Here is a 27,106-nt window from a genome sequence, read left to right on the forward strand (position 1 = left end):
TGGAAAATGCTCTCTAAATCCAGAAAAAAGAACAGTGGATTCTAGATGCAGATTGAACCACACTATCTCTATTTTATTTTATTTTTTTTGAGGTTTTTCCTTTTTGCTCTGATTCTTCTAGCACAGCATGACTAATGCAGAAATATGTTTAATGTGATTGTACATATGTAACCTATATCGGATTGCTTGCTATTTTAAGGAGGAAGAGGGAGGGGAGGAAGGGAAAAAAATCGAAACTAGAAATCTTATAAAAACAAATCTTGCAAACTATCTCTACATGAACTGGAAAATAATAAAATACTTTTATGGGGAAAAAAATAGCTGTCATAGACCCACTTAATTGTTTCTCCTCCACATTAAACATCCCTGGTTCTTTCAATCAGTTCTCATATGAGATGGACTGAAGGCTTTTCTATATCCTGGTTGGACTTTCTCCAAACATTGTCCAGCTTGCTAGTGCCCTTCTTAAGCTGTGGTGCCTAGATCTGAACCCAGCATTTTGAGGGTGGTTTGCCAAGGGCACGGGACAGTGCGGTACAGTCCCCTCCTTATTCCTGGAAGATATGCTTCTCTTAATGATCTCATTAGTTCTTTTCCCTTGTCCTAATTTTATTAAATGATATTTTCCTTTTTATTATTATAATTCCTTGTTTTTATAACCTTTTTATTATTTTAGACTTGGCAAACATCAATTTCTCTATATAAATATTTCTATGTATAAAGAAGAATATTTCTATATATAAAGAAAGAAGAACAGAAAAAGATTCCTATGAGATTGTGAATGGCATTCGCTTTCTTGGCTGCCATAGCACACTTCTGACTCCTTGCAGTCCACTGAAACCCCCAGATCCTTTTCAGACCACCCCTTCCCCACCCTATAATTTATGAGATTGACTTATGAACCCAAATGTAAGACTTTTCATTTACCCTTTTCGAATTTTGCCTTATTAGATTCAGGCCAGTTCTCTAGCCGGGCAAGATCTTTTTGGACTCAGCTTTGTCGTCCCCTGTGTTAGCTATCCTCCCATCTATTCCTTTATCCCAGTCGCTAATAACAATGGGAACCAGCAGGCCAAGTTCCAAACTTTGGGGTTCTCCCTGGGGGTTCCGTTCCAGCCTCTTTGAGACTTCCTCTTTCTCTCTCCTCAGCATTGCCACATTAGGTCTTGGGGTTGAGAAATCCTCCTGACAAAGTGAGCCAGCTGACTTCCCCAGGGTTTATTTTCAGAGGGTCCATCTCCCAGCTCTTTGAGTAACTCTTCTGTGTTGATTTTAGCCAGTATAAGTAGCAGCTGGCCTCACCAAAGTTACATGATTCCTTGGGAAAGGAAATACCTGCTGAGGCCTATTGTGACGCGGCTGTAGTTAATTTTTATTTAATGCCCTTTTGACAGGGTTGGGCTGGGGTCAGCATGGCCATAAACCGTGGATGGAGGACCAAGTATCAGACAGAGGCTGATCTGTCCAGGGCCTGGGGCAGGGGAGGGGGGGCGGGGAACCACTCTTGAGCTCCCATTTCTTCTCTTGAAAGCATTCTAAAAGTCAATGTATAACCCCAGAATTGACTTGGAGAGAGGCATAGTGACTAGAAGGATGGCTGCAGAGTTGGAAAGACCTGGGTTCAAGGGGCAGCTAGGTAGCGCAGTGGATAGAGCACTGGCCCTGGAGTCAGGAGGACCTGAGTTCAAATCCAGCCTCAGACACTTGATATTTACTAGCTGTGTGGCCCTGGGCAAGTCACTTAACCCCAATTGCCTCACTTTAAAAAAAAAAAAAAGACCTGGGTTCAAATCTCATCTCTGATACATATTGGTTGTGTGACCTTGGCAAGTCACTTAATCTAGGTAGCTAGGAAGCCTGGACAGAGTGCTGGAGTTTGAGTCAGGAAGATCTCAGTTCAAATCCTATCTCAGAAGCTTACTAGCTGTGTGACCTCGGGCAATGGGGCTTACTGTTTCAGCCTCAGTTTCTTCATCTGTAAAATGGGGTTAGTAATAATACCTGCCTTTCAGGGCTATCATAAGAATTAACATATTTGTAAAATGGGAGTTTTTTTTGCACACCCTAAAGGGCTATTTAAACATTAGCTATTATTATTTACAAACACTAGATCAGCCACCCTAGAAGAAGTGGTTGGGGAGGAGGGAGGAAGGGCCAAATCTGGCCCTGGGATTATTGCTTAGCAACCTGTAACAGTCAAACACACTGGAGGAGAAGTGGCCGCCTGTATCCCAGACTGAGCACACACACACACCAATCCATGGGTGAGTTTTCTAATGAACCAAGGACAGATAGTTATATAGGAAGGTGCTGTTCATCACCAGCTCTGCCCTGAAAGCAGGAACAGAAAGATCTGCCTTGTGTGGGGCTAGGGAGGGAGAAGCAAGGAAGAGGTATTCTTTAGGCTCAGAGACTTGAATAAAATTAATTCTTTGTACTTTGGCTACACCTAAGAATAGCAACAGTGAGTGTGGATGAGGGAGGACCTTCTGTCCAGATGGAAGGAAAGCCCCCTGTAGAAAGCATGTAACCTGTTTTGTTTGTTTGTTTGTTTGTTGTTGTTTTGCAGGGCAATGAGGGTTAAATGACTTGCCCAGGGTCACACAACTAGTAAGTGTCAAGTGTCTGAGGCCAGATTTGAACTCAGGTACTCCTGAATCCAGGGCCGGTGCTTTACCACTGCGCCATCTAGCTGCCCTGTGTAGCCTGTTAATAACAAGAGAGTCCATAAGCACTTAGTAAGCATGCATGGCACGCCAATGATAATAATAATAGCTAGTGTTTACCTAGTACCTTGAGGTTTGCAAAGCCCTTTGCATTTATTGTTTCATTTGCTCTTCACAATGACCCTGGGAGGGAGGTGCATTTTACAGACAAGGAAATTGAAGCAGACGGAGGTTAAGTGACTTGCTTAGGATTATTGTTGTCAGTCAGTCATTTTATAGTCATGTCTGACTCTTAATGACCTCATTTTGGGGTCTTTTTGGCAAAGATACTGGAGCGGTTTGCTGTTTCCTTTACCAGCTCATTTTACAGATGAGGAAACTGAGGCAAATAGGGTGAAATCACTTGCCCAGGGTCACATAGTTAGGAAGCATCTGAGGCCAGATTTGAACTCAACAAGATGAGTCTTCCTGATTCCAAGCCCAGTGTTCTATCCACCATGCCACTTAGCTGCCCTTAGGTGCCACCTAGCTGCTTAGTATTACCCAGCAAGTAAGTGTCCGGGGCAGGATTTGAATTCATTTCTTCCTGACTCCTGTCTGACATGTCATCCACTGTGCCACCCAGTGCCCAGTCTAAGAGCTGGAAGCATAGAGAAAGGCCAAATCAGTCCCTGCCCTCCAGGAGGTCACATTCTTTTTTGTTTGTTTGTTTTTTTAGTAAGGCAATTGGGGTTAAATGACTTTCCCAGGGTCACACAGCTAGTAAGTGTTAAGTGTCTGAGGACAGATTTGAACTCAGGTACTCCTGACTCCAGGGCCGGTGCTCTATCCACTGCGCCACCTAGCTGCCCCAGGAGGTCACATTCTAAAGGGATATGTAGTAAGACAACACAAAGTAAATACAAAGGGGATGGAAGGTAGTCTCAGAGAAGATCCAGTTGGAGGGGCTGGCCAGGGCCTCCTATAGAACCGAATGGTGTTGGAGAGGATAAAGCAACCACCCTTCCCCCACTTTCTTCTATCTGAACAGGAGAACTTGCCCTGGAAAGAAATTCATCAAATTCTGCCCTCTCACAGTTTGGGTCAAGCTGCATACAAAATACTGGCTTTTAAAGAGTGTCTCTCTAGGCCTCTTGGCTCCCAGAACCAGACGCCAGGGAGCAGCAGTCAGAAAGGACAGTGAAAAGGACCAGGGCCTCTTGATCCTTGAACCCAACAGCCCTCCTAGCTTTTAGATATAGACCCACTGCCCTTGATGTTTTCTTATCATCATTTTAAAAGAATGGGTTCCCAGAGTGAGCCTGTCTTTAAAAGCCTGTTCTCAGATGCTTGTTTTCTCATCTCATTCAGCCCCCAAATCCCAGAAGCAAAAGATTTTGAGGGCAGGAAGTCCTGAATCTATTATGGTTCCAACCACACCCAAATACCCTTTCTCAGCACACAAAAGCCAGCTAACTGGTCAGTGGAGGCTCTGTTAAAGGAGACGAACAAACATGAAATCAAACCTCTGTCTAAATTCCAAGTCAGGCAAGTTTTGTTCATTCCTGAGGAAACAATTATCTTTAAAACATAAACAACTCTCCAAAGCCCCCTTTTTTTGGTCTGTACGGTTGTGAGCCAGCAATCAACTAGAACATTCTATTAATTGGCATTCTCAATTCCCCGACACTTCTGCACATTTCTAGTACAAAAAATGATTGATATTTATAGTGATAACCCCGAGGACCTACAAGGTCAACAAGTACCTTTCCAATCATTAAAGATAAAATTCTGCTTAATGTAGCTTGAGGAGTTTAAAAGGGTTTTCTTTGAAAGTTGGTCATCCATGTCATAGGATGATAGATTTAGAGCTAGAAGGAACTTTAGAGGTGATAGAGTTCACCCACACCAACCCATTTGACAAATGAGGAAACTGAAGCCTCTGGGCTTCACTACATTTCTGAATTTAGTGACTTTTCCAAGATCAGTCAGGTTGTAAGCAGCAACGCCGGCTTTGGAAACAACATTGTCTGACTCCAAACCCAGCATGCATCGTGCTTGGTGCCACAAAGCTTTCTGTACCCATTTTGATTTTTCGGACATGACAATGCTCCATGATTCACAGTCATATGACATCACTTTTAGAATGGCAGAATTTGAGAGTTGGGAGGAGATTCACTGGCCATCTTGGTAAATCCATACAAGGAATGGATTCCCACTAGACCATAACCAAGTTTCTGCTTGGAACCTTCCAAAGACAGGGAACTTAGTGCATCTTTTATCTATCTATCTATCTATCTATCTATCTATCTATCTATCTATCTATCTATCTATCTATCTATCTATCTATCTATTCACTCATTCATTCATTCATTCATTCATTTATTTGTTTGGTTATTTATTTATTTTTACTTATTTATTTATTCATTCATTCATTTATTCATTCGTTTATTTACCTATGTATTTATTTAGAGTTTTAAGTTCCAAATTCTATCCCTCTCTCATTCCCTCCTTCCCCTCCCCCCTCCCTGAGGTGGTAAGCAATCAGACATAGGTTATGCATGCGCAGGAACTTAGTGCCTCTTGAGGGAATGCATTCCACTTTGAGGAAGCTCTATGAAGAAATTTTTCCTGATATCAAACCTAAAGTTACCTCTTGGCAACTCCCACTTATTGCTTCTCATCTGCTCTCTGGAGCCAAGCAGGACAAGCCTAATCCTTCCTTGAGTCTATAGCCCTTTAAATAGCTGAAGAAAACTCGCATGTTCCTCCATACTCTTCTTTTCTTCAGGTTGAACATGCCCAGATCTTTCAACTGATCCTCATAAGTCATGGAAGTCATGACTCATTAGTCACCAAAGCCTTTCTTGGTCTTGAATGCCCTTCTCTGAACACCCTACAGCTTATCAATGCCCTTCTACTGTGGTGCTCAGAGCTGAACACAGGATGGTGGGTCTATTACCTCCTGTCTTAATATGGCCCAAGACTGAATTAGCCTTTTTAGCTGCCAAATCGCACTCTTGAATCACATCAAGTTTTCAGTCCTTTAAAATATCGAGATTTTTTTCAGATCCTAGATTTTAGTAAACCTTTTGACAAAAAGTGTACATACTATTGTTGACATGTCCATATCTATCTTCTCCATAAGAATAGCATGTCAACAATGGTATGTACACTTTTTGTCAAAAGGTTTACTAAAATCTAGGTAAATAATATCCACAGTTTCCCTCATCTACTAGTTTAGTAATTGTTTCAAAAACAAGCTATTTGATAATCAAATCCATATTGCCAGTTTTTTTTTTTTCTAGTTTTGACTAGTGTGCTGAATTCTGTAAGATTCTGACTTGGTACCTCTTGTTCTAATCACATCTCATCAGTTCATTCACTCTTTGTACAACCCCTGTTTATTGAACCAGCCTCCCAGCTCAGTTCACATCTCTCTGGACTCTTCCTGTCTCTCTGTCTCTGTCTCTGTTTCTCTCTCTCTCTCTCCCTCCTCTCTGTCTCTCTCTGTCTCTGTCTCTGTCTCTCTCTCTATTGTATTCCCTAAGATGTCTTCCAATTCTAAATCGACAATCTGGTAATGTCCCAAGTGTCTGGGCCTACCTGGGCTCTTATAGTAAGGAATGAATGATCTTATCCTTCCACCAAAAGTGTTCTCTCCAAAGTTACAAATGTTCTTTTAGCTGCCAAATCCAATGACCTTTTCTTATTCCTCATTCTCCTTGACCTCTCTGCAGCTTTTGACACTGTTGATCACCCTCTCCTACTCGATACTCTCTTCTCTCTAGGTTTTCAGGACAACCTTCTCTCCTGCTTCTCCTACCTATCTGACCACTCTTTCTCTGTCTTTTTTGGCTGGATCTTCATCCAGGACATGCAAAGCACTTTATATATTATCTCATTTGATCTCCAAAACAACCTAGAAAGGTAAGTACTAATATTACCCTATTTTATAGTTGAGGAACCCGGGGCTAAGGTTAAGTGACTTGACCATGATTACATGGCAATATCTAAGATGGGATTTGAATTTAGGTCTTTCTGACTCAAAGTCCAGTGTTCTATTAGAACTATATTGCTGAAGATGCTATTGAAAAGGAATCTAGACTGCTGGTTCAACTATGATGCGAACTGGTTGTAAGGCCTTTGATAGTCATTTCAGCTACCTGGGCCTCAGTTTCCTCCCCTGTAAAATAAGAGGAAGGGTAGAATTTTGGCCCAAAGTGATTTCCCCTTGCACAGAGACAGCAATATTGTTTGATGAAGAAGTATGAATGACATGACTATTCTCAACAATACAATGATCTAAGACAATCCCAAAGGACTCATGATGAAGCATACTATCCACCTCCAAAGAAAGAACTGATATTGATGGGACACAGATTGAAGCATGCTCTTTTTCACTTTCATTTTTTCTTTTATTCAAGTTGTCTTGTACAAAATGATTACTATGGTCATGTTTTACATAACTGCACATGTATGACCTCTATCTGAGTGCCTACAGCCTGGGGAGAGGGGAAGGGGGAAGGGAATGAGGGATAAAATTTGGAACTCAAAATTATAAATAAAAATGGTTATGATTTTTTAAAAAAAGTGATTTTTCCTAAAGTTCATATCTGATCATGTCACTCTCCTATTCAATCAACTCTAGTGGCTCCCTATCAAATCCAGGATGAAATATAAGACCCACTGTTTGGCATTCAAAACCCTTCACAACCTGTTTCCCCCTTTCCATTCTTCTTCTGCTCCCCTCCTTGTAGACTGTGATCCAGTCATACTGTCTTCCTTGTTCTTCCTTCACAAGACCTTCCATCTCCTGGTCCTGAGTATTTTCACTAGTTATCCACCATACCTAGAATTTTCTCCCTCCGTCTCTCTGCCACTGGTTTTTGTGACTTCCTTTTAGTCCCAGCTAAAATCCTATCTTCTAAAGAAGTCTTTCCTGACCCCTCTTAATTCTAGTGCCTTTCCTCTAAGACTAGCTCCAATTTATCCTGTATATCGCTTGTTTGTACATAGTTGGTTACATATTTTCTCTCCTATTAGACTGTGATCTTCTTGAGAGTGGGGACTGTCCTTTGCCTTTCTTTGAATCCAAAGTGCTTAGTATAATGCCTGGCATATAATAGGCACTTAATAAAGGTTTATTGACTGCCTATGGAAAAGCCCATGGTCATAGCCCATGACAGATCTCATTCCTGTTTTTATGTTCCTTGGGTAGGATTAGGGAGAATAATACTATCTGGAATAAATTAATATCGCAGGGCACTGAAAGAATTTGCAGCCCCGTTGAAATCAAAGGAAGAAGAAAAAGTATTCTTATCTACAAAAATAGTTGTAGTAGTTCTTTTTGTTATAGCCAAGAACTGGAAACAAAGGGAGTAGCCATCAATTGGGAAGAGGCATGAAAAAACAGCAGTTGTTCTGAAAAAGGTCTGGGGATCCTAATGGACTGAAAGCACCATATGATTCAGCAGTGTGACTTGACATTGAAAAAGCAAATGTAGGGTACCTAGGTGGCAGTGGTTAAAGAACTGGCCCTGGATTCAGGAGGACCTGAGTTCAAATCTGACCTCAGACATTTGACACTTACTGTATGACCCTGGGAAAGTCACTTAACCCTTATTTCCCCGCAAAAAAAGAGAAGGAAATGGAAAACCACTCCAGGATCTTTGTCAAGAAAACCCCAAATGGGGTCACAAAGGGACAGATATGATGGAAATGACTGAACAACAACAATATTGGGTTTCATTAAGAGATAATAAGATTATTTGTGGCAAACTGTTGTTATCCTGGACGAGTTCCTCATCAGCATTCTTACCACTGGCATCCAGTATATTTATTTGCTCGAGGGTTGCCAATTAATTTGAAGATCAGTCCAGGAAAACTATAATTAAGGTCACCACCCACAAAATCATATCATGCATTGCAAAGCCAAATATAGATGACTTCTGGATTTTCTGGATCATTGCTCTTTTCCCTTTGGGAAAAAAATTAGCTGCATAAGCACTTAGAAATGAATTTTGAACAGTAACATCAAGGAATAGGGTAGAAATTGACTGGAATGTATGTCTTATCAAAAGCTACTTAGCATGACCAGATGGCAATGATTGTGGGGAAAGGCTTTGGATTTCTTGGTTGTTGTTCCCCGCCCTCAAATATCACACTATCAACATTTTAAAGCCATGGGTAATTTATTATTATTATTATTATTGTTAGGTAGCTATGGAGGCTATTGGGTACATAATACACTGATTTATTACTGTGGTTGATAAAGGATTCTAACCCACTTACAATCCTGTGCATTTGTAGCACAGTTGGTGTTGGCATCTAACCCAGTTACAAACTGTGCCACCATTGTGCTGAGCAGCCTAGAGGAACAGATGGAGGAGAGGAATAGATGGGATGTCACTCTGAGTAGGGGTTTGACTGTGACAATTTAAAGGAATGTGATTGATCCACAGTGGGTGAGTATTCAGTACCTATTCTGCATCTCGATACTCTAGAGTGGAGTCTTGTGTTTCTCCACACCCAGACATAAGTAATCTAGACCACTAGATGTATATGGAACTGATTAAAATTTGCAAGAGGTATACCCATGCCCCTCAGTGGATAAATGGAAAAAGGATTATGAATTAATCATTCTCTGGGGAGGAAATACAAACTGTTTATAATCTGTGGCAAGAACTGATCAAACTCTTTAACAAGAGAAATGCAAAAGAAAACCTTTGAGAAACAATATTATAGCCACCAAATTGCTAAAGACAGTTAAAATTAAAAATGTTGGCAAGGACAAGGGGAAACAGGTGCCTGATTACACTGCTGATAGAGTTGTGAATTGTACAATTTGGGGGAGAAGAATCTGGCAATATAAATAAGTGATTGAAATGGACAAACCCTGGAGATTCCAATAATATTGATAAGAATAATGAGAATTGGACTTTTAGTTTCATTATTATAGACAACTCCTTCTACCAGTTCTACAACTTAGAATCTTAGTGAGGCAACTAAAGAATCAAGAGGCTTAATGACTTGACCATAGTCACAAGGAGTAGGTGTAAGAGACAGTACTCGAACCCAGATGGTCCTGATTGTCACATTGCCTCCCAACAATAATAATAGCCAAATGTATCTAGTAATTCAAGGATTGCAAAGCACTTTACATGTATTATCTCATTTGATCTCCAAAACAACCTAGAAAGATAGGTGCTAATATTACCCTACTTTATAGTTGAGGAACCTGAGCTAAGGTTAAGTGACTTGACCAGGATGACATGGCGATGTTTAAAATAGGATTTGAATTCAAGTCTGACTCAAAGTCCAGTATTCTATTCGAACTATATTGCTGAAGATGCTATTGAAAAAGAATCTAGAGGCAACTAGGTGGCACAGAGGATAGAACACTGGCCCTGGAGTCAGGAGGACCTAAGTCCAAATCTGGCCTCAGACACTTAATACTTACTAGCTATGTGACCCTGGGCAAGTCATTTAACCCCAATTGTCTCACCAAAAAAAAAAAAAAAAAAAAGAAAGAAAAGGAATCTAGACTGCTGGTTCAACTATGATGCGAACTGGTTGTAAGGCCTTTGATAGTCATTTCAGCTACCTAGGCCTCAGTTTCCTCCCCTGTAAATGGGAGGAAGGGTAGAATTTTGGGCCAAATGATTTCCCTAATGGAAGCAAGCAGCCTAGCTTCACACACCTACTCTAGCAAAAAACTAAATATTGTACCCAATTGAATAATGATCAAGAAATCCACCAAGAATTAAGTGATCTCCCATACCCCAGAACTGCGCGGAGAGTCAACTAGAAAGCCTATGAGAAACAAGAAAGAGCCCTGCCGCCAAAGCCAACACTGATAGGGGCAAACAAATGAAACATCTTGTGTGACCAGAGACAGGCCAGAGATGCCTGTAGCCTGCAATGGTGTGTATATGGAGGCAGTGAGAATGGAGGGTCCCCTTAAAAGCTCCAGGGCAGTTGGGTCCCTGAACTTCTCAGTGCTCCAACCATTTCCTTCTCCACCCCATTTTACAGATGTGTAAGTTCAGAGACTTGCTCAGGATAAACCTAGGTCTTTCTTAGCTGTGCTTTTGGGTAGGGGAAGACTATAAATTGCATGGCATATACCAATCGATATTGATAGAAGGACTTTTCTTTTTTTTAATTTTTAATTTTTTTGGGGGGTGGGCGATGAAGGTTAAGTGACTTACCCAGGGTCACACAGCTAGTAAGTGCCAAGTGTCTAAGGCCTGATTTGAACTCAGGTCCTCCTGAATCCAGGGCTGGTGCCACCTAGCTGCCCCAGGACTTTTCCTACTAAGAGTTTCCCACACCAATGAAACCACCAATCCATGTTTCCCCCTCCTCCCCTAAAAAGTTTTTACATGGGATCATAGATGTGGAGCTGCAAGAAACCTTAAGTACCATCTAGTCCTACCTTCTCCTGAAGAAGAGCAACTGAGGTCCAGAAAAATTGATTTGCCCCAGGTCACAGAGATGGTATGGTTCAAAAGCTGAATCCGAACCCAGGTCCTTTGATTCTAGCACCTTAGGTGATTTCCACTGACCCATGCTGTGTTTGGTTTTTTTTTTCTGAGTCATTTTTCTTTCCATATTTCTCAGTATCCTCTTAGCTTTGTCATTTTATGGCTGAATCATATTCCACTGCATGGCTACGTATAGGCAAAGTGGGGTATTGGAATTAGAATAGTGGGCTTGGATTTTTTTTTCGTGAGGCAATTGAGGTTAAGTGACTTGCCCAGTGTCACACAGCCAGTAAGTTTCAAGTGTCTGAGGCCGGATCTGAACTCAGGTCCTCCTGACTCCAGGGCCAGTGCTCTATCCACTTTGTGGGCTTGGATTTGGATAGACATGTCAAATCTGCCTCTAACACCTACTAACAATATGACCCTAAGCAAGTTCTTTCACTTCCAGAAGCCTCAGACAGCTGTTTCAAAGGTGTCTATTGAATGTAGCTGGCATCTGCTTTGGCAAAAGGAATTTCCCGATATGTCAGATTCACACATGCTTCATATATTTTCTCTGGGCCTCTGTTTCCTCACCTGTAAAATGAGGCAGTTGGACTTGATGGCCTCTGTATTTCCTTCTAGCTCTAACATTTTGGGTCTAAATCTGGTAAGGAAAGGTTTTCTAGGTAAGTGGGAAAGCATAGAAGCTAAAGGGGAATTGTAGCCAACTAAAGAATTGGAATTCAATCAATCAATAAACACTTATCAAGTGCCTACTATGTGCCAGGCACATATCTTAGCACACTAAGAGCTAGGGATACAAAAAGAGGCAAAAGGCAGTTCCTGCCTTCAAGGGGCTTATCATCTAATGGATTGAAGCAGAGTGTGAGGAAAACTTCCAATGTCTGATAGAAGCATGTTTTATCTAAATGGAAACATAAAATGGCTGGAGATATGAGAGTGGGAGAAAATACATTTTAACAGAGATCTTGTATCTGGGTGGGAGAACCTTTTTTCTTGAGCAATCTTTTACCTTTGCATATATTTCATTTCTACCACTGACTTCCTGCTTGTTGTTTTCTTCCCAGAAGAAAAAGTGCAAGAGCCGAAAGAGGTGCCTACTCCTACTTCTGATAGTGTATCTGTAACGATGACTTCAGATGCTCTTGAACATGAGACGTTAGAGAATGTGGTTTTGAATGAAGAGGAAACTCCAGAGATGGCAGAAAACATGTTTCCATGGAAAGACAATTTCTTTGATAAAATTGAGGCAAGATCCAGGGCCATGCAGGATAACGTCATCAATAAGTTTCTCCTACAAAAGGAACATGAGAAAAAGATGGATAAAAAGTTCCCTTTGGATAATTTGGCCTATGAGTGGTTAAACGATGACAAAATGACATTGGATACTCAGGCATATTTGCTTGAGAAGCTCTTGCCCACCCTAATGCCAGGAGTTGAAAAAATGTTAATGGAGGTAGAAAAGAGGAAGCTTTTGGAGTCAAAAAGGAGGAAAAAATTCGACCCGATTAATTATCTGGGGGAATACTTGATGAGAAACAATCCCAATTACCGAAAAGACTTGCCAGAATCTGGTTATCTGAAAGCAATGAAAAATGTCACAAAGGATATGAAAACCCAAATTCCTGACACTCCTTTCAACAGGTGAGTTTTTGCATGTTTTCTGAGCTGGTTGACCACCTTCCACCAACCCCTCTCCCCCCGAAAAAAATGAAAACTGGGAAGGTGGGGATTATTCAAGTCAAACATGCTAATAAGCATATTCCTAATAGCCAAAGGGCCTTAAAGAAACGGTTCTTTATTGATCTGACAAGAATTATTTTGATGGCATAGAATTATGGAAAGATTATTGCATCTGGAGTCTTGCTCCTGCTTCCTGTCCTCTGTGTTAACTTGAGTTTCTCATCCATAAAGTGAGGTGGCTCTTTGCTTGATGTCCTCTGTCCTTCCAGCTTTTAATCTGCATGTACTGAAGAATGCACCAGCTTACATTTATATAGCATTTGATGGCCACAGAGCACTTTCTGTTCATTATCTTAATTCCTTTGTTCTTTACCATAAACCTTTGATGTCTCAGGATCATAGATTTAGGGCTTAAGGGGGTACTTTGATGCCATCCAATTCAATCCCTCATTTTACAGATGAAGAAATTGAGTCCCATGGAGTTTAAGGAACTTGCCCAAGGTCACAAGATTCTCTGACTCCAAATTCATTACTCAAGAATACAAATATTATTATCTCCATTTTACAGATAGAAAAACTGAGGTTCACAGAGGTTAGATGACTTCATTAAGGTCACATAGTTAAATATTGGAGTCAGAACCCATGTTTTATGACTTCCTGCTCAGCTATATCTATTTTCTCTCTAGGATATACATGAATATAAAATGTTGTCTGTATCGTCAAGAAGTATATCTTGTCAGAGAGGCAAGATTTACACTTATAAAACAGCATAATAACAATTCAGTTCAATTCAATAAACATTTATCACATATTTGACTTGTATGTAACACTGTGAGACCCTTAGGATACAAAGTAAAAAAAAAAAATGAACCATCTTTGTCTTCAAGGAGCTTACATTTTACTAGGGGAGGAAAGAGGGAGAGAAACATGACCCATGCACAGATAAGGGCAATACAAGGAAGCAGAGAAGAGATCTGACGAGGCTTCTGGGAATATTTGGAATGTAGAGAGCATAGAGGGGAGCTAGGTAGAGCGGTAGAGAGAGTGCCAGGTTTGAAGTCAGGAAGATGCATCTTTTTGAGTTCAAATCTAGCCTCAGACTCTGAGCAAGTCACTTAACCCTATTTGCCTCAGTTTCCTCATCTGTATGGCCAACCGCTCCAGTATCTTTGCCAAGAAAACCCCCAATGGGGTCACCAAGAGTCAGAAATGACTGAATAACTTTGATAGCTTAAAACTGTACTGAGCCTTTTGAGACAATAAAAGTGGAGGCAAAAAGTTTAGCAAAGCCAACCAATATATCAAAATACTTTCATTTAGGGGAGCGGCTAGGTGGCACAGTGGATAAAGCACCGGCCCTGGATTCAGGAGTACCTGAGTTCAAATCCAGCCTCAGACACTTGACACTTACTAGCTGTGTGACCCTAGGCAAGTCACTTAACCCCCATTTGCCCTGCTAAAAAAAAATACTTTGATGTTGTCAGGATGTTGTTTCTGAATCTACTCATTTTTCTTCTTTCCCTGACATTCTTTTGCTGCCACCCCCAAGACCCATATTTACAATCAAATGGGACAAGTACTGTGCCCTTAAATGAATAATATGAATACAATCTGATTCATATTCATATAACAAATGTTCATAAACAAATGAATACAATCTTACCATTTATTTATACACATCAATTGTTTTTTGTTTGTTTTTGGTGGGGCAATGAGGGTTAAGTGACTTGCCCAGGGTCACACAGCTAGTAAGTGTCAAGTGTCTGAGGCCAGATTTGAACTCAGGTCCTTCTGAATCCAGAGCCAGTGCTTTATCCACTGTGCCACCTAGCTGTCCCCAATTGGTTTTTGTATATAAAAATTCCATGACCTCAGAAAGATGGAAAACTGTTGATTAGCTAAGAAGTGCCAGAGAAGGAAGTTACATGGGAGTGTGGGGAGAACATGAGATTTGGGGTTCAGGACTTGTCCTAACCTCTTGCAGTCATAGGAGTATTGCTATCATGCCATAGACTAGTGAATTTAGAATGTCTTTTGTGGTTCAGTCATTTTAGTTGTGTCTGACTCTTCATGACCCCATTTGGAGCTTTCTTGACAATAATAATGGAGTGGTTTGCCATTTCCTTTTCCAGCTCATTTGACAGATGAGGAAACTGAGGCAAACAGGGTTAAATGATTTGCTCAGGGTCATGCAGCTAATAAGTGTCTGAAGCCAGAGTTGAACTTACAAAGATGAGTCTTCCTGAGTCCTGCCTGGCCAGGTGCTCCATCTACTGCACCATCTAGCTTTTATTTAGAATGCTGGAGTATTGCTAATTCATTTTAATGTGTACCACATACAAATATCTTCAGTAATGTTATTCCCAACCAAGTTTGAGTCTTTTGATTTGCCGTACTCTAGAATCCACTAGATCCCTAGAGAGCAAGGTGGTAGTGGCATTGGCTCAGTGAATAGTTACATACGTGTTTCTATGCATGTCCATGTGTATATAATTTTAACAATAATGATGATAATAATTTAACATTTATATAGTACTTACTATGTATTAAGTGCTGTCTTGAGCATTTTACAATTATTATCTTATTTGATATTCACACCCACCCTGGGAGGTAGGTTCTGTTACTATCCCCATTTTTCCTGATGAAGAAACATAGACAGAGGTTAAGTGACTTCCCCAGGGTCACACAGTATTTGAGATCTGATTTGATCTCAGGTCTTCCTGACTCCAGGCCCAAGACTCTGACGCACTGTACAATCTAAACAAGGGCTGTAATTAGAGCTTGACTATGTTCAGCCCTCCAAACTACACTAACTTAACCTGCAGATAGCAAGACACCTAACTCGCTATCTGTCAGGAAGGGAATCATGGAAGAGATGAGCTATGAGGCAGGGTGGAACAGAGGGATGAAAAAGGGGATTTCAGATAGGGGGAACAGCAAGAGCAAAGAGGTGCATGAGATTAAACATGGGGTTTTCATGGAACAGTGGTTTATGTTGCTATCTATGTTGGAGAGAGATGAGAATATCTAACTACATAAGGGACAAATTATGGAGGGCTTTGAACACGAGTCTGAAAAATGTGGTTTTTAGCCCCTAGATGATGGAGACAGCATGGCATAGTGGAAAGAAAACTGATTCTTGACTCATAGGAGTCAGAAGTCTGTATTCAAATCCCATCTTTGAAGTTCATTCCCTGTGTATCCCTGGACAAGTCCTCTAACCTCCCCAAGCCTCAGTTTGCCTATCTATAAAATGACAGGGTTGTCTTAGATGACCACTGAGTTCTTTCCAACTCTAGATTTTGATCCTATGACCTTTGAGCAGTGGAATTATTCAGTGAAAGTGGCATCGAATGAGAATGATAATGAGACTGGATAGGCAGATCATGTCCCTTTCCTAAGACTCAGTTTCTAGATAACTAAAATTCCTTTCAACTCTAAAAAAACAAACAAAAACCTTGTACTACCAGCCTTCCCTTTGGATAGCATCTTCTAATATGGCTAGGTCCCAATCATTGTTATTAATGAGTCCTCTAAAATGGCTGCATGTATTAGAATTCACACTGTCTAAAGTTATGATTATGTAAAATAACATCAATAGAACTATGCAATGTGAATCCAAAAAATGTGACCACAGGGTTCATCATCTGACCTATTTTGGACCTAGCTATATTTAGCCCTTCCCCAAAGGTGAACCACAAGGGTCCCTTTTGTACTTTAACCTTGGATTCCTTTCTGTTGGACAAATCAAATGAATTAGAAACTTTTGCATCGACAATTCCCATGGAACTAGATTGTAGGATCATTGACCTGGAAGGGACTTTAAAGGCCATTGAGTCCAACCCTCTCATTTTTTAAAAAATAAAAGTATTTTATTATTTTCCAGTTATATGTAGAGATAGTTTTCAGCATAATATAAGATTTCCAATTGCAAATTTCTCTCCCTCCCCTCCCTCCTCCCCTCCCCTAGACAGCAGGCTATCCAATATAGGTTATATATATATATAACCCTCAAAATAGAAAAACAACAGCACCAAAACCAAAAGAAATAGTATGGTTCCATCAGCATCCATATTCCACAGTTCTTTTTTTCCTGGATTTGGAGAGCCTTTTCCATCATGAGTCCCCTGGAACTTTCTTGTACCATTGTATTGGTGAGAAGAATCCAGTCTATCACAGTTGATCAACACATAACGTTGATGATACTGTGTATAATGTTCTTCTGGTTCTGCTCATCCCACTCATCATCAGTTCATGCAAGTCCTTCCAGGTTTCTCTGAACTCCTCCTGCTCATCATTTCTTACAGCACAATAGAATTCCATTACATTCATACACCACAACTTGTTCAGCCATTCCCCAACTGATGGGCAACCCCTCAATTTCCAATTCCTTGCCACCACAAAAAGAGAAGCTATAAATATTTTTGAACATGTGGGTCCTTTTCCCTTTTCTGTGATCTCCTTGGGAAAAAGACCCAAAAGTGGTATTGCTGGGTCAAAGGGTATGCACAGCTTTATTGCCCTTTGGGCATAATTCCAAATTGCTCTCCAACCCTCTCATTTTAAAGATGGGTTAGTTGAAGATCAAGTGACTTATCCAAGGTGACACAGAACAAATGAAAGAGGTGGTTGCAAACCCAGGTGCTCTGACCCCAAAGACCATGCTTTCTCTACTCCACCACACTGCCTTTTGTGAGACATACCTCCCTCTACTGTCAAGTTCAGAGCTAGCCTTGCATGTTGGTTGTAGGTGAGAACTCAGAGATTTTATTTTTAGCTAGAGACTGAATCTCAGGAGTTTTAATCCTGTTGAGAAGTGCCAGCAGCATGCAGGGAGCTGTATCATCAAATTTAATAAGTAACTTGAAGAACATTTTCTCCTACCATCTGTTCTTATGGAGTAATGAATTAGATTTATACTTAGTCCTATTTGCATAAATAACACCTACAATTTAGGAACTGGTTTCATGAATTTAAATCAATATGTTGACAAACACTGCCCACCTATGTGTTGAAATATAGCCTATAAAAGCTCCTCCTGCAGAGATAAATATGGTTAAATAACAGTATAATCCCATTATAGATGCAATTATGCAGAATGGTAGAGATAGGAGGGACCTCAGACATCATATATAGTCCAGTCATTTCATTTTACAGATGAGGAAACTGGGTTTGAAAGGTGAAATAATTTGTCTAAGGATCATGTGTTATTAGAGCTGCAAGAGACCCTATTGACCCTTTTATTTTAGGGTAGAAGAAACTGAGGCACAGGGAGGTTAAGCAAGCTGCTGGGATTATTAAAAGTCACTTAATAGGACTCTCAGCTTCTAATTTTCTCTTGCTGTAATCCTTCTTCACACAGATGCCAAAATGATCTTCCTAAAGCACGGCTATGACCATATCACTCTCTTCCTCAAGAATCCTCAATGGCTTGCTCTTGCTTTTAGGATAAAAAACACACTAGTTTGGCATTAAAAACCTTTTACAGTTGGCCTTGAGACTACCTCTCTAGACTTACTGCACATCATTCCCTGTTTCTGACTCTGAACCTGGCACTCTATCTAAGGTACCACCTAGCTGCCCAAATCTCCTTCAGGTACTCTAAATTTCAGTCAAATTTGCCTACTTGCTAACTTTCAAAATATGCCATTCCTCTTTCACCTCCATATCTTGATATAGACTATCCCTATGTCTGGATTGCACTGACTTTTTATTTCTACTCCTTAGAATCCTTCCTTCAAGACTCAGCTAAGGTACCTTCTCCTACTTGCTCTCTGTCTGTCTGTCTGTCTGTCTCTGTCTCTCTGTGTCTCTTTCCTCTCTCCATTTCTTTGTCTATCTCTCTTTGTCTCTGTCTCTGTCTGTCTCTTGTTCCTGTTCTCTCTCTTTCTGTCTCCATCTCTCTGTATTTCTCTGTTTCTCCACCCCCTCCATTCAAGTTGTCATGCACATACTTACTTTTTTACATATTGCATCCCCAATATAGAATATATACTTTGAAAAGAGAGATTGTTTTTTTATTTTGCCTTTATATCTCAAATGTCAACATCAAAGCAGAATAACTTAGTGGTTAGAAACCTGGAAGAACTGGGTCAAAATCCCGCCTTTGACACACACTGGGCCAATCACTTTACCTCTCAGGGCTCTGGGTAGCTAATAGAAGTCCCAGAGAACACACCAGCATGCACAGGTAGAGGAGATTTCCTCACTTGGGAGTTTTCAATGCTAATAAAACCTCAAGTCCAGTCCTTACCCCCAGTGCCTAGCATTGTGTCTTATCTATAATTGCTTCTTGTTGTTGGACTCTTCAAAGTCCCACAGCTGGATAAAAGTGAAGAACTCAATTCTTTTGGCTCTTCCAGGTCTCTTTATACCCCACCAGATGTAGAGAGAAGTAAGTTTATGCAGTACCTAAAATAATTGTCGTCAAAGTCAACAATAGCTGTAGCAAGAATAGGAATCAGCCCACTAAATGTCTCAGAGCAGCACAGTGAGAGCTCCAGATCATTCATTTGCCTCACTCAGGCCACCCTGAGTGCTGGGAGATTCAGAGTCACTCTTTGCCAGGGAAATCGTTTTCATTTGAACAAATAGTCTTTTCTGGGAAGTCTATGAGAGAGTTGGAGTAATTCAGGATGTTCTCCTAGACTAGATCAGAGCCTCATCTCTCTGTGGCAATAACCCAGAATCTGCATGTCAACAGATGGCAGAGTCAGGTGATTTTGTAAAATGTTCAGAAATCATGGGGATGCTGCTCGTGGCGGCATGTTCTCCTGCCTGGTACCTGATGGCTTGCAACTCAGGTGTCCGGGTTTCTTAATAGAAAATGGTAAAGATTTTCTAAAAAAATCTGAAATAACTGAACCCTTGTGTTTTCTCCTGTCTAACTCAAAGTGGGGGTAAGGGGGAGGTGATAAAAAATAGAGATCTTGAAGTTAATTAGTATCTAAGAAAAAAGGTTCTGTTCCCTTTGGGAGCCGTTGGTCCGGTTGATTTTTACTTTTTTCTTTTTCTGGCTGTTACTGCCTTATCTTTGAGCAATATCATTAAATTGTTCGATTTACCTTAAAGGAAACCCTCGAGTTCTTTAGGATTCTTGATGGCCAGTCTTTGAGTATGCAGGCAAACAAAAAGAAAATCATCTCTAATTTGTATCCAAAGACAAAGATATATCTTTGCTTACTTAGAACAATTTTCATTGCATGACCCAGCTACTTTCAGAAACAAAATATCACCATATGATGTAGAGCTCTGATATTTGATACATATTGAGTGCTTTTGGCCATGGTCCTTGACAGATGGGTCCATAACCCTTGTCACTTCCCCCACACTAGAGCTGCTTTTATCTATCTAGGGTCTCTCTTACTAAAACCAAAACAAATCTGATGAGCCATTTAGTACCTTAGTGTGAATCAGTTTAATGAATTATTCTACCAAGAAAATTTAGAGCTGAGAAACCCATAGGAATGGCTATCGAATGGTAAATTTCAGGTACTGGACACTGAATTGGAACGATGCCATTTTGGTTGCCTCTAACTAGTGGATAGAATGCTGGACTTTGATTCAGGAAGACCTGAGTTGCCTCTGTGTGACCCTAAGCCTTTCTGAGCCTCATTTTCCTCATCTGTAAAAAGGAGATAATAGCATCTACTTCACAAGGTCGTAAGGATCAAATAAGAGACATGTAGAGTGTTTTGCAAACCTTAAACTACTATATAAGTGCTAACTATTAGTTATACCATTAAAAAGAAGCATCCAAAGTGTTTATTACATGATGGATCTTTTATTTCTTCAGTGAAAACTTTTTTTTTTTAGTGAGGCAATTGGGGTTAAGTGACTTGCCCAGGGTCACACAGCTAGTAAGCGTTAAGTGTCTGAGGCCGGATTTGAACTCAGGTACTCCTGACTCCAGGGCCAGTGCTCTATCCACTGCACCACCAAGCTGCCCCTCTTCAGTGAAAACTTTAACTGCACTTTTTTTCTCTTTGGGGAAGTGGTATAATTCCATCACTGGTATTAGGCTGCAATGAGGCTTTCCTCTGCTGTTTGGGTGATTCACAGGCTTGATTCCTCAGAAACTATAGCATTCTGGGATATGCCACTATGTAGCATCACATGAAAAATTCTTAAAAAGATTGGGTTTTGTTTCAGGCAGAAGTCTAGGTTCCCTGAAAATGCAGCTCAATCTCCCAAATACTTAATATTACTACAATACATGATACATATACACACACACATACTTGGGCTATATGACCCTAGCAAGATACTTAGTTTGTTAGTGCCTCCAGGTAACTTTCTAAGGCTGTATGTCACAGACAAGGTGTCAACCTGCAGGATATAAGGACCTCCATCACCATGGATTTCCCTATATAATCTCCATGACTGAATACCCTTAACATATTATTAATATTTTGATATAAAAAATTAGGACTCTGGAATAAAATCATCACTACTGTGTCTTTTGAGGACTTTATAATGATATTAACATATTCATGAATGATGACTTATTGGAAAAGAACCTTAGAGGTGGCATTTTGCTTTACCAACACAAATTTTTAAATAATAGTAAAAACAATAATAGCTACCACTGATCTAGTGTTTTAAGGTTTGCAAAATACTTCGTATGTTATCTTATTAGATATGATTTACAGATTTGTAAAATGAGACACGGAGAGGTTACATTATTTACCCATAGTCACACCAGCTAGTAACATCGGGAGGATAGAATTCCAACTCGGGTCTTCTTTGATGCCAACTTTAGTACCATGCTACCTATCTATCTATAAAATGTCCCTTAAAAGTTCAACCCAAGAGTAAATGGAGTAGAATCCTATATTTGCTGTCTCCTTTTAGGTCCAATTGTATGACAGTAAAAGTCTGCTTCTTTTGGTAAAAGCCTCTTCTCTCTCCTCATCTTTATTAAGAAGCTTTCGATCTATATGGAAATTATTCTCTATCATTTTACAAAAGATGATGATTTAGGTAGGTGTGTGTACCAGAGTTAGTAAACATATTTGGTAATCTTTTCTCAGCAGTAATAATGTTCATGATTTTTGCCAATTATTCCCTTTCATATGTCTTAAGAAACTGTCCCTCAGTTTCCTCAGAATGGCACTCTCACCAGAATAGGATAACTCTGTGTATTTTTAACGTGGTCCAACTACCCTTATGGCATCTGTTTTCTTTAGTGTTATTTCTATTTTCTTATATAGCTTTTCCGGGATTGTGATGTGGCTTTACTGTCACTGATGGAGAAAATAGATCTTTGTAGAAAGCTTGACAGGTCTTTTTTTTTTTTTTTTTAAATCTCTGACCTATTTTTCTCCTTTCAGTTTCATTCTTAAATATTCTTGTAACAACCTGGTGTAATTGGATCTCATTCCAAGCTTTCTGTAAACTTGATTTTCCCTCTCCTATCTTTTTTGTTTTATGAAGCAGCACTATTCATGGTCTCCCACTTTGTAATATTTTGCTAAAGAGTTTAGATTCTAAATCAACATTTCTCAGGACCATCATTCTGCTCCACTTGAGAAGACGTCAGTTTGCTGGATGCAGAGATTTCATAAGATCATAGATAGAGAGCTGGAAGGAATCTTAGGGGTTATCAGATCCAACATCCTAATTTTACAGATGAGGAAACTGAGGCCCAGAGAAGCCAAGGCGCTTGTTATGTAGGAAGGAGCAATTAGGCGTGTAGACTTATCATAGAGGTAGCAAGCAGCAGAACAAGGTTTATAGATTCTTTTGCTTTCCTAGTTGTGGTAACTGCTTTTCATTAGTTAAGCTTCCATGGAACTCTATGATAGTTTATGATAGTATCTGTTCCTTTACCCATTTACCATTTTTCTACATCAATAGTATATTTTGGGACAGCTAGGTGGCGCAGTGGATAGAGCACTGGCCTTGGATTCAGGAGGACCCGAGTTCAAATCCATCCTCAGACACTTGACACTTACTAGCCATGTGACCTTGGGCAAGTCACTTAACCCTCATTGCCCTGCAAAAAAATTTTTTTAATTTAAAAAATAGTATATTTGGATACATTGAATCAAAGCTGTTTTAGTTGTATGCAACATCTCATTTTATTCTTCTACTTTTGTACTGCATTGATACCCCCTTTTAGAGGGTACAACAGAAAGAGAAGGTTTTCTAGCACTACAGGTGAACCTCATGTGGAATATCATGGGGTTGTAGTTTACACCAATGGAAAGAATATTCTTACTAATGAGATTACAGAAAATTGAAGTCAATAAATGTAAGCCAAAAAATAAAGCTGATTATAGGACACATTCAAGTTTTAGTCAGATTTGGAGGTGCCAATATTCCATGAATCAATCAAGCATTTATTAAGCATCTACTATATACCAGGCAATGTGCTTGGTTCTAATGCTACAGAGGCAAAAATGAAACTGTTTCTGCTCTCAAGGAGCTTTCTTTCTATTCAGATGACCATAATTGTGGGATACAGAGCCTTTCCTATATTCCTCAGACTTCAGTATAGATGAGTGCCTTTTCTATCTGAGTCCTGATGAAGAAGGGATAAAACGATTAGTCCTGTAGCAGAAAGGGACTGAGAAGTAGGTCTAGGATGCCCAAGACCAGAAATGGGATTTGCCAACATCTCACCATCTCTGGGGAGTCTGCAATGAACCAAGAAATATCTCTTTAGAGATTTATTTTGTTTTTGCTTCTCACTCTGGTTTATTGACCTTTTAGGACTAGTAATAGTTGAATATGAATGTGTACTCAATGCAAATTGGGACAAATCATGGAAAGATTTATTTTTATTTTATGAAATAAAAATTTATGAAATTTTATGAAATGAAAAAGATTATTGTTAAAAACCACTTTCTCCATGATAACTAATTGGAGGAGGAAGACGTCAGTCTAAATGACTACCCTTGACACCTCAGTTTTTGAGGATATACATGTAGTTCCCTTAGCCAACTGAGAATGAAATGCTGCCAAAAAATATGAGAGCAGCTTCTGCAGACTCAAATGGAGTGCTTAACCACATTCACTGGGGGGTATTTCTATGAGAAATATGGCATCTTCAAGTTCAAGAATAGGAAGAAAAGGAACAAGGCCCCTTCAGTTGACCACACACTCCTTTAGGTGATAACTTGTTACATCACAGAAAACCTTGATCTAACTGACTAATTAATTCTTGGAAGACATAAGTGCAAAGACTTGGCAAGCCAAAGAGAACATCTCATCCATGTGTGGATCTCCCAGTACTGAGAAACATTGTGGCTTCCTAGACAGATGCCTGTCTGCTCATACTGTAAGCCCGCTGATACTCAATGCTGAGCCAAGGCCTTGTGCTTGCCTTATACCAGGAAATCCCATCAATGCTTGGTCTAGCAATATCCTTAGCTGTCAATCATCTTGTCAATCTGTTCTAAAATATCAGTCTTTTCTGAATCCAGTAAGTTGAAATTGTGCTAAGAGAATGAGTGGGTAAGCAGAAGAAACTCTGTTTAAATTAATTTTTGGGAATTTTTTGCTTTTAACATGAAACTTTACCTCGTGATGTATAGATAGCACGATGAGTAGCCCCCCAAAGTACTTCATGGCTTTTATCTACCCACAATGATAGTTTATGAGCCCCCATTGATGTTTTTTAACTTTTTTTCATTAATCAGCCAGAGGAAAGATATTCAAAGCAAAGTCATTTAACAAAATAAAAGATGATTTGTAATAGAATATCTCTCCATCTCCAAAACCAAAACCAAGCAACAACAACACAACCTAGAGTATGTTATCATATAAATAAGTATCACATCATTGAAGAGAGTAAGCTTGCACAAAGATCCCACATGAGAGGTCCCCCAGATGCTGCAGAACCACTCGTGATTCCTGCTGTTGTCATCACCCTCCTCCTTGTTGGTCACTGGGTCTCCATTGGGCTTGGCTGGTCTTGTTCCAGTCTTGACTGCTCTCTTGCTCCATTGGTATTTCCATTAGGCAATGCTCCTTGCTTTCTTCTAGCATAATCTCTTTTGGGCCAGTCAACAGCATTAGTCCTTTAATCAAGAGCTTTAGTTCAGTGACTATAACCTTTCTCTGATAAGAATCACATGATAACCTTTTAGTAACAGTCACCACACCCAGCTAAGGAAAGCTAGGCAGGTTGCCCCTAAGCTTTTGACCCTTATTTCTCTGCAGAAGATCAAAGCCTTCTGTTGCAGATAACCACCTAATGTATTATTAGATACTTTCACATACTTCCAAGATCCTCGCTGGTTTAGTTGCACATGTATTTGAGCCAGGACAAAAGGTAATCTAAGGAAGCAGTGTCTGTCTTCTCTACCCTCCTGGCCCCATTCCTGTCTTTAATATGTACCTGCGTGGTGGCAGCAAGTACACATTACTTTGGTGCCCTATTTTGCTCAGGGAAAAGTCTCAATCTCACAAACATAAGAACTAAATGACAAATCAAGCAAGGCTAGTAACATATATTCATCCCCTACCTCTTCAAGGAAAGGAAGAGGATGGAATAATTTTTCTAATCATCATTTGACACACATAGTATATGGAGAGAGATTAAAATTGGATCTTTTTTTCTGTTATTTTACCCTCAAACTGAAATCTAAGCATCATGACAGCTCATGTGCATTCACTGTGGTACAGTAATCAGAGGATCATAGATTTAGAGTGGAAAGGAACCAGAGAAATCATTGAGTGCAAGCTCCTCATTTGCAGATAAAGATCTGAGGCACAAAGAGACCAAATAACTTGTACAAGGTCACCCAGGCAGTAAAGGTCAGAGAGCCAGAATTGAAGCAGTGGTCCTACTGTCCTGAAATCCCTCTGCATCATCCCCAAAACTTCACTTAGAGTTTCAGGATAGAAAAGTAATCTGTTGCATGACATAACAACTCAGCTCCTAGGAGGAAGATCTAGAATGTCCCTATTCAGAAATGAAATTTGCCATGATCTCACAAGTTGCTGGGGAGTCTGTGCTGAACCTGGAAATGTCTCTGGGACATTTTTGGCTTTAACTCCTGGTTCATTGGAGTGCAATATTGCACCGAGTTTGGGACCTGGTTTCCTCTCAGTTATGTTTGCTAGCTGTTTCTCAGAATGCATAGAAGAGTTAGGTTATAGGCAGGGAAGAAGGAACCAGGAGATAGAGAGGCTGAATATGAAAAGAGAGAGGGGAGGGACAGCTAGGTGGTGCAATGCATAAGGCACTGGTCCTGGATTCAGGAGGACCTGAGTTCAAATCCAACATCAGACCCTTGACTCTTACTAGCTGTGTGACCCTGGGCAAGTCACTTAACCCCAATTGTCTCACCAAAAAAAGAAAAGGAAAAAAAAAAAGAAAAGAGAGAGGGGAATCATTGAAGAGAGAAGGTTGCCAAAAATGGGATTTAAATGGTATGGAACCTTGGACTTAAGCATAGGCATTTGCTTAAGACTTGCCTCACTGGTGGAAAGAATGATGACTCCAGGGGCAGCTAGATTGCACAGTGGATAGAGCACCAGCCCTGGATTCAGGAGTACCTGAGTTCAAATCCAGCCTCAGACACTTAACACTTACTAGCTGTGTGACTACAGGCAAGTCACTTAACCCCCATTGCCCCACATAAAACAAAACAAAACAAACAAACAAACAAAAAAGTTCAATATTTGAACCCATCAAGAATGATGACTCAGGCAGCTAGGTGGCACAGTGGATAGAGCACTGGCCCTGGATTCAGGAGGACCTGAGTTCAAATTCGGCCTCAGACACTTAACACTTACTGGCTGTGTGACCCTGGGCAAGTCACTTAATCCCAATTGCCTCACCAAAAAAGAAAGAAGAAGTGGAAACAAGAACGATGACTCCACACTCTGCCTTGCTTGGGAGAGGAGAGTTTTAATAGCTTCTGGCTTTGACAGGATCTCCCCTAGAGGGAAAGAGAAAAAAAAAAAAACTTTGGGAAGAAGCTGGCATGTAGAAGAACCTTGAACGTGTTTCTATTTCCAGCTTGCTGCATCATAAACTTGGGGGAATTTCTCCTTGAGTGAGATCAGGAGCTGAGATACCTCAGTCCTAGCGATAGAGCTCATTCACTCAGTATTGTCTGGAATATTCTAATCTGTACAAATTCGCAGTTTTGTTTGCTATTGACTTGGATAAATGGCTTTGTTTCCTATTCGCTATTGTTTTTGTGTAACTGGAAAGAAGGGAGTCAAGCCTTTGGATATAGCTGGGGGCATTTCTTCCCAGTTAAGGAAGAGTATCTTGAGCCCCAAATTAATTTTCTCTAGACTACCAATATTTAGAGGGACAGATAG

At 40.2% G+C, this 27,106-nt stretch overlaps 1 protein-coding gene across 1 annotated transcript in view; it reads left to right on the forward strand.

Annotated features, from left to right (window-relative positions):
• Positions 1-2,216: 2,216 nt before the first annotated feature.
• EFCAB5 (EF-hand calcium binding domain 5) overlaps positions 2,217-27,106 on the forward strand; it is a 139,848-nt gene continuing 114,958 nt past the window's right edge. The window contains exons 1-2 of the mRNA XM_044005291.1: positions 2,217-2,264; positions 12,205-12,781. Of these exons, the coding sequence (XP_043861226.1) occupies positions 2,261-2,264; positions 12,205-12,781 (581 nt within the window). The 5' untranslated portion in view covers positions 2,217-2,260. The remainder of the gene's footprint in view (positions 2,265-12,204; positions 12,782-27,106) is intronic.

The sequence above is a fragment of the Dromiciops gliroides genome, chromosome 4 (genome assembly GCF_019393635.1).
Source record: "Dromiciops gliroides isolate mDroGli1 chromosome 4, mDroGli1.pri, whole genome shotgun sequence".
In the NCBI taxonomy this organism is placed as follows: domain Eukaryota; kingdom Metazoa; phylum Chordata; class Mammalia; order Microbiotheria; family Microbiotheriidae; genus Dromiciops; species Dromiciops gliroides.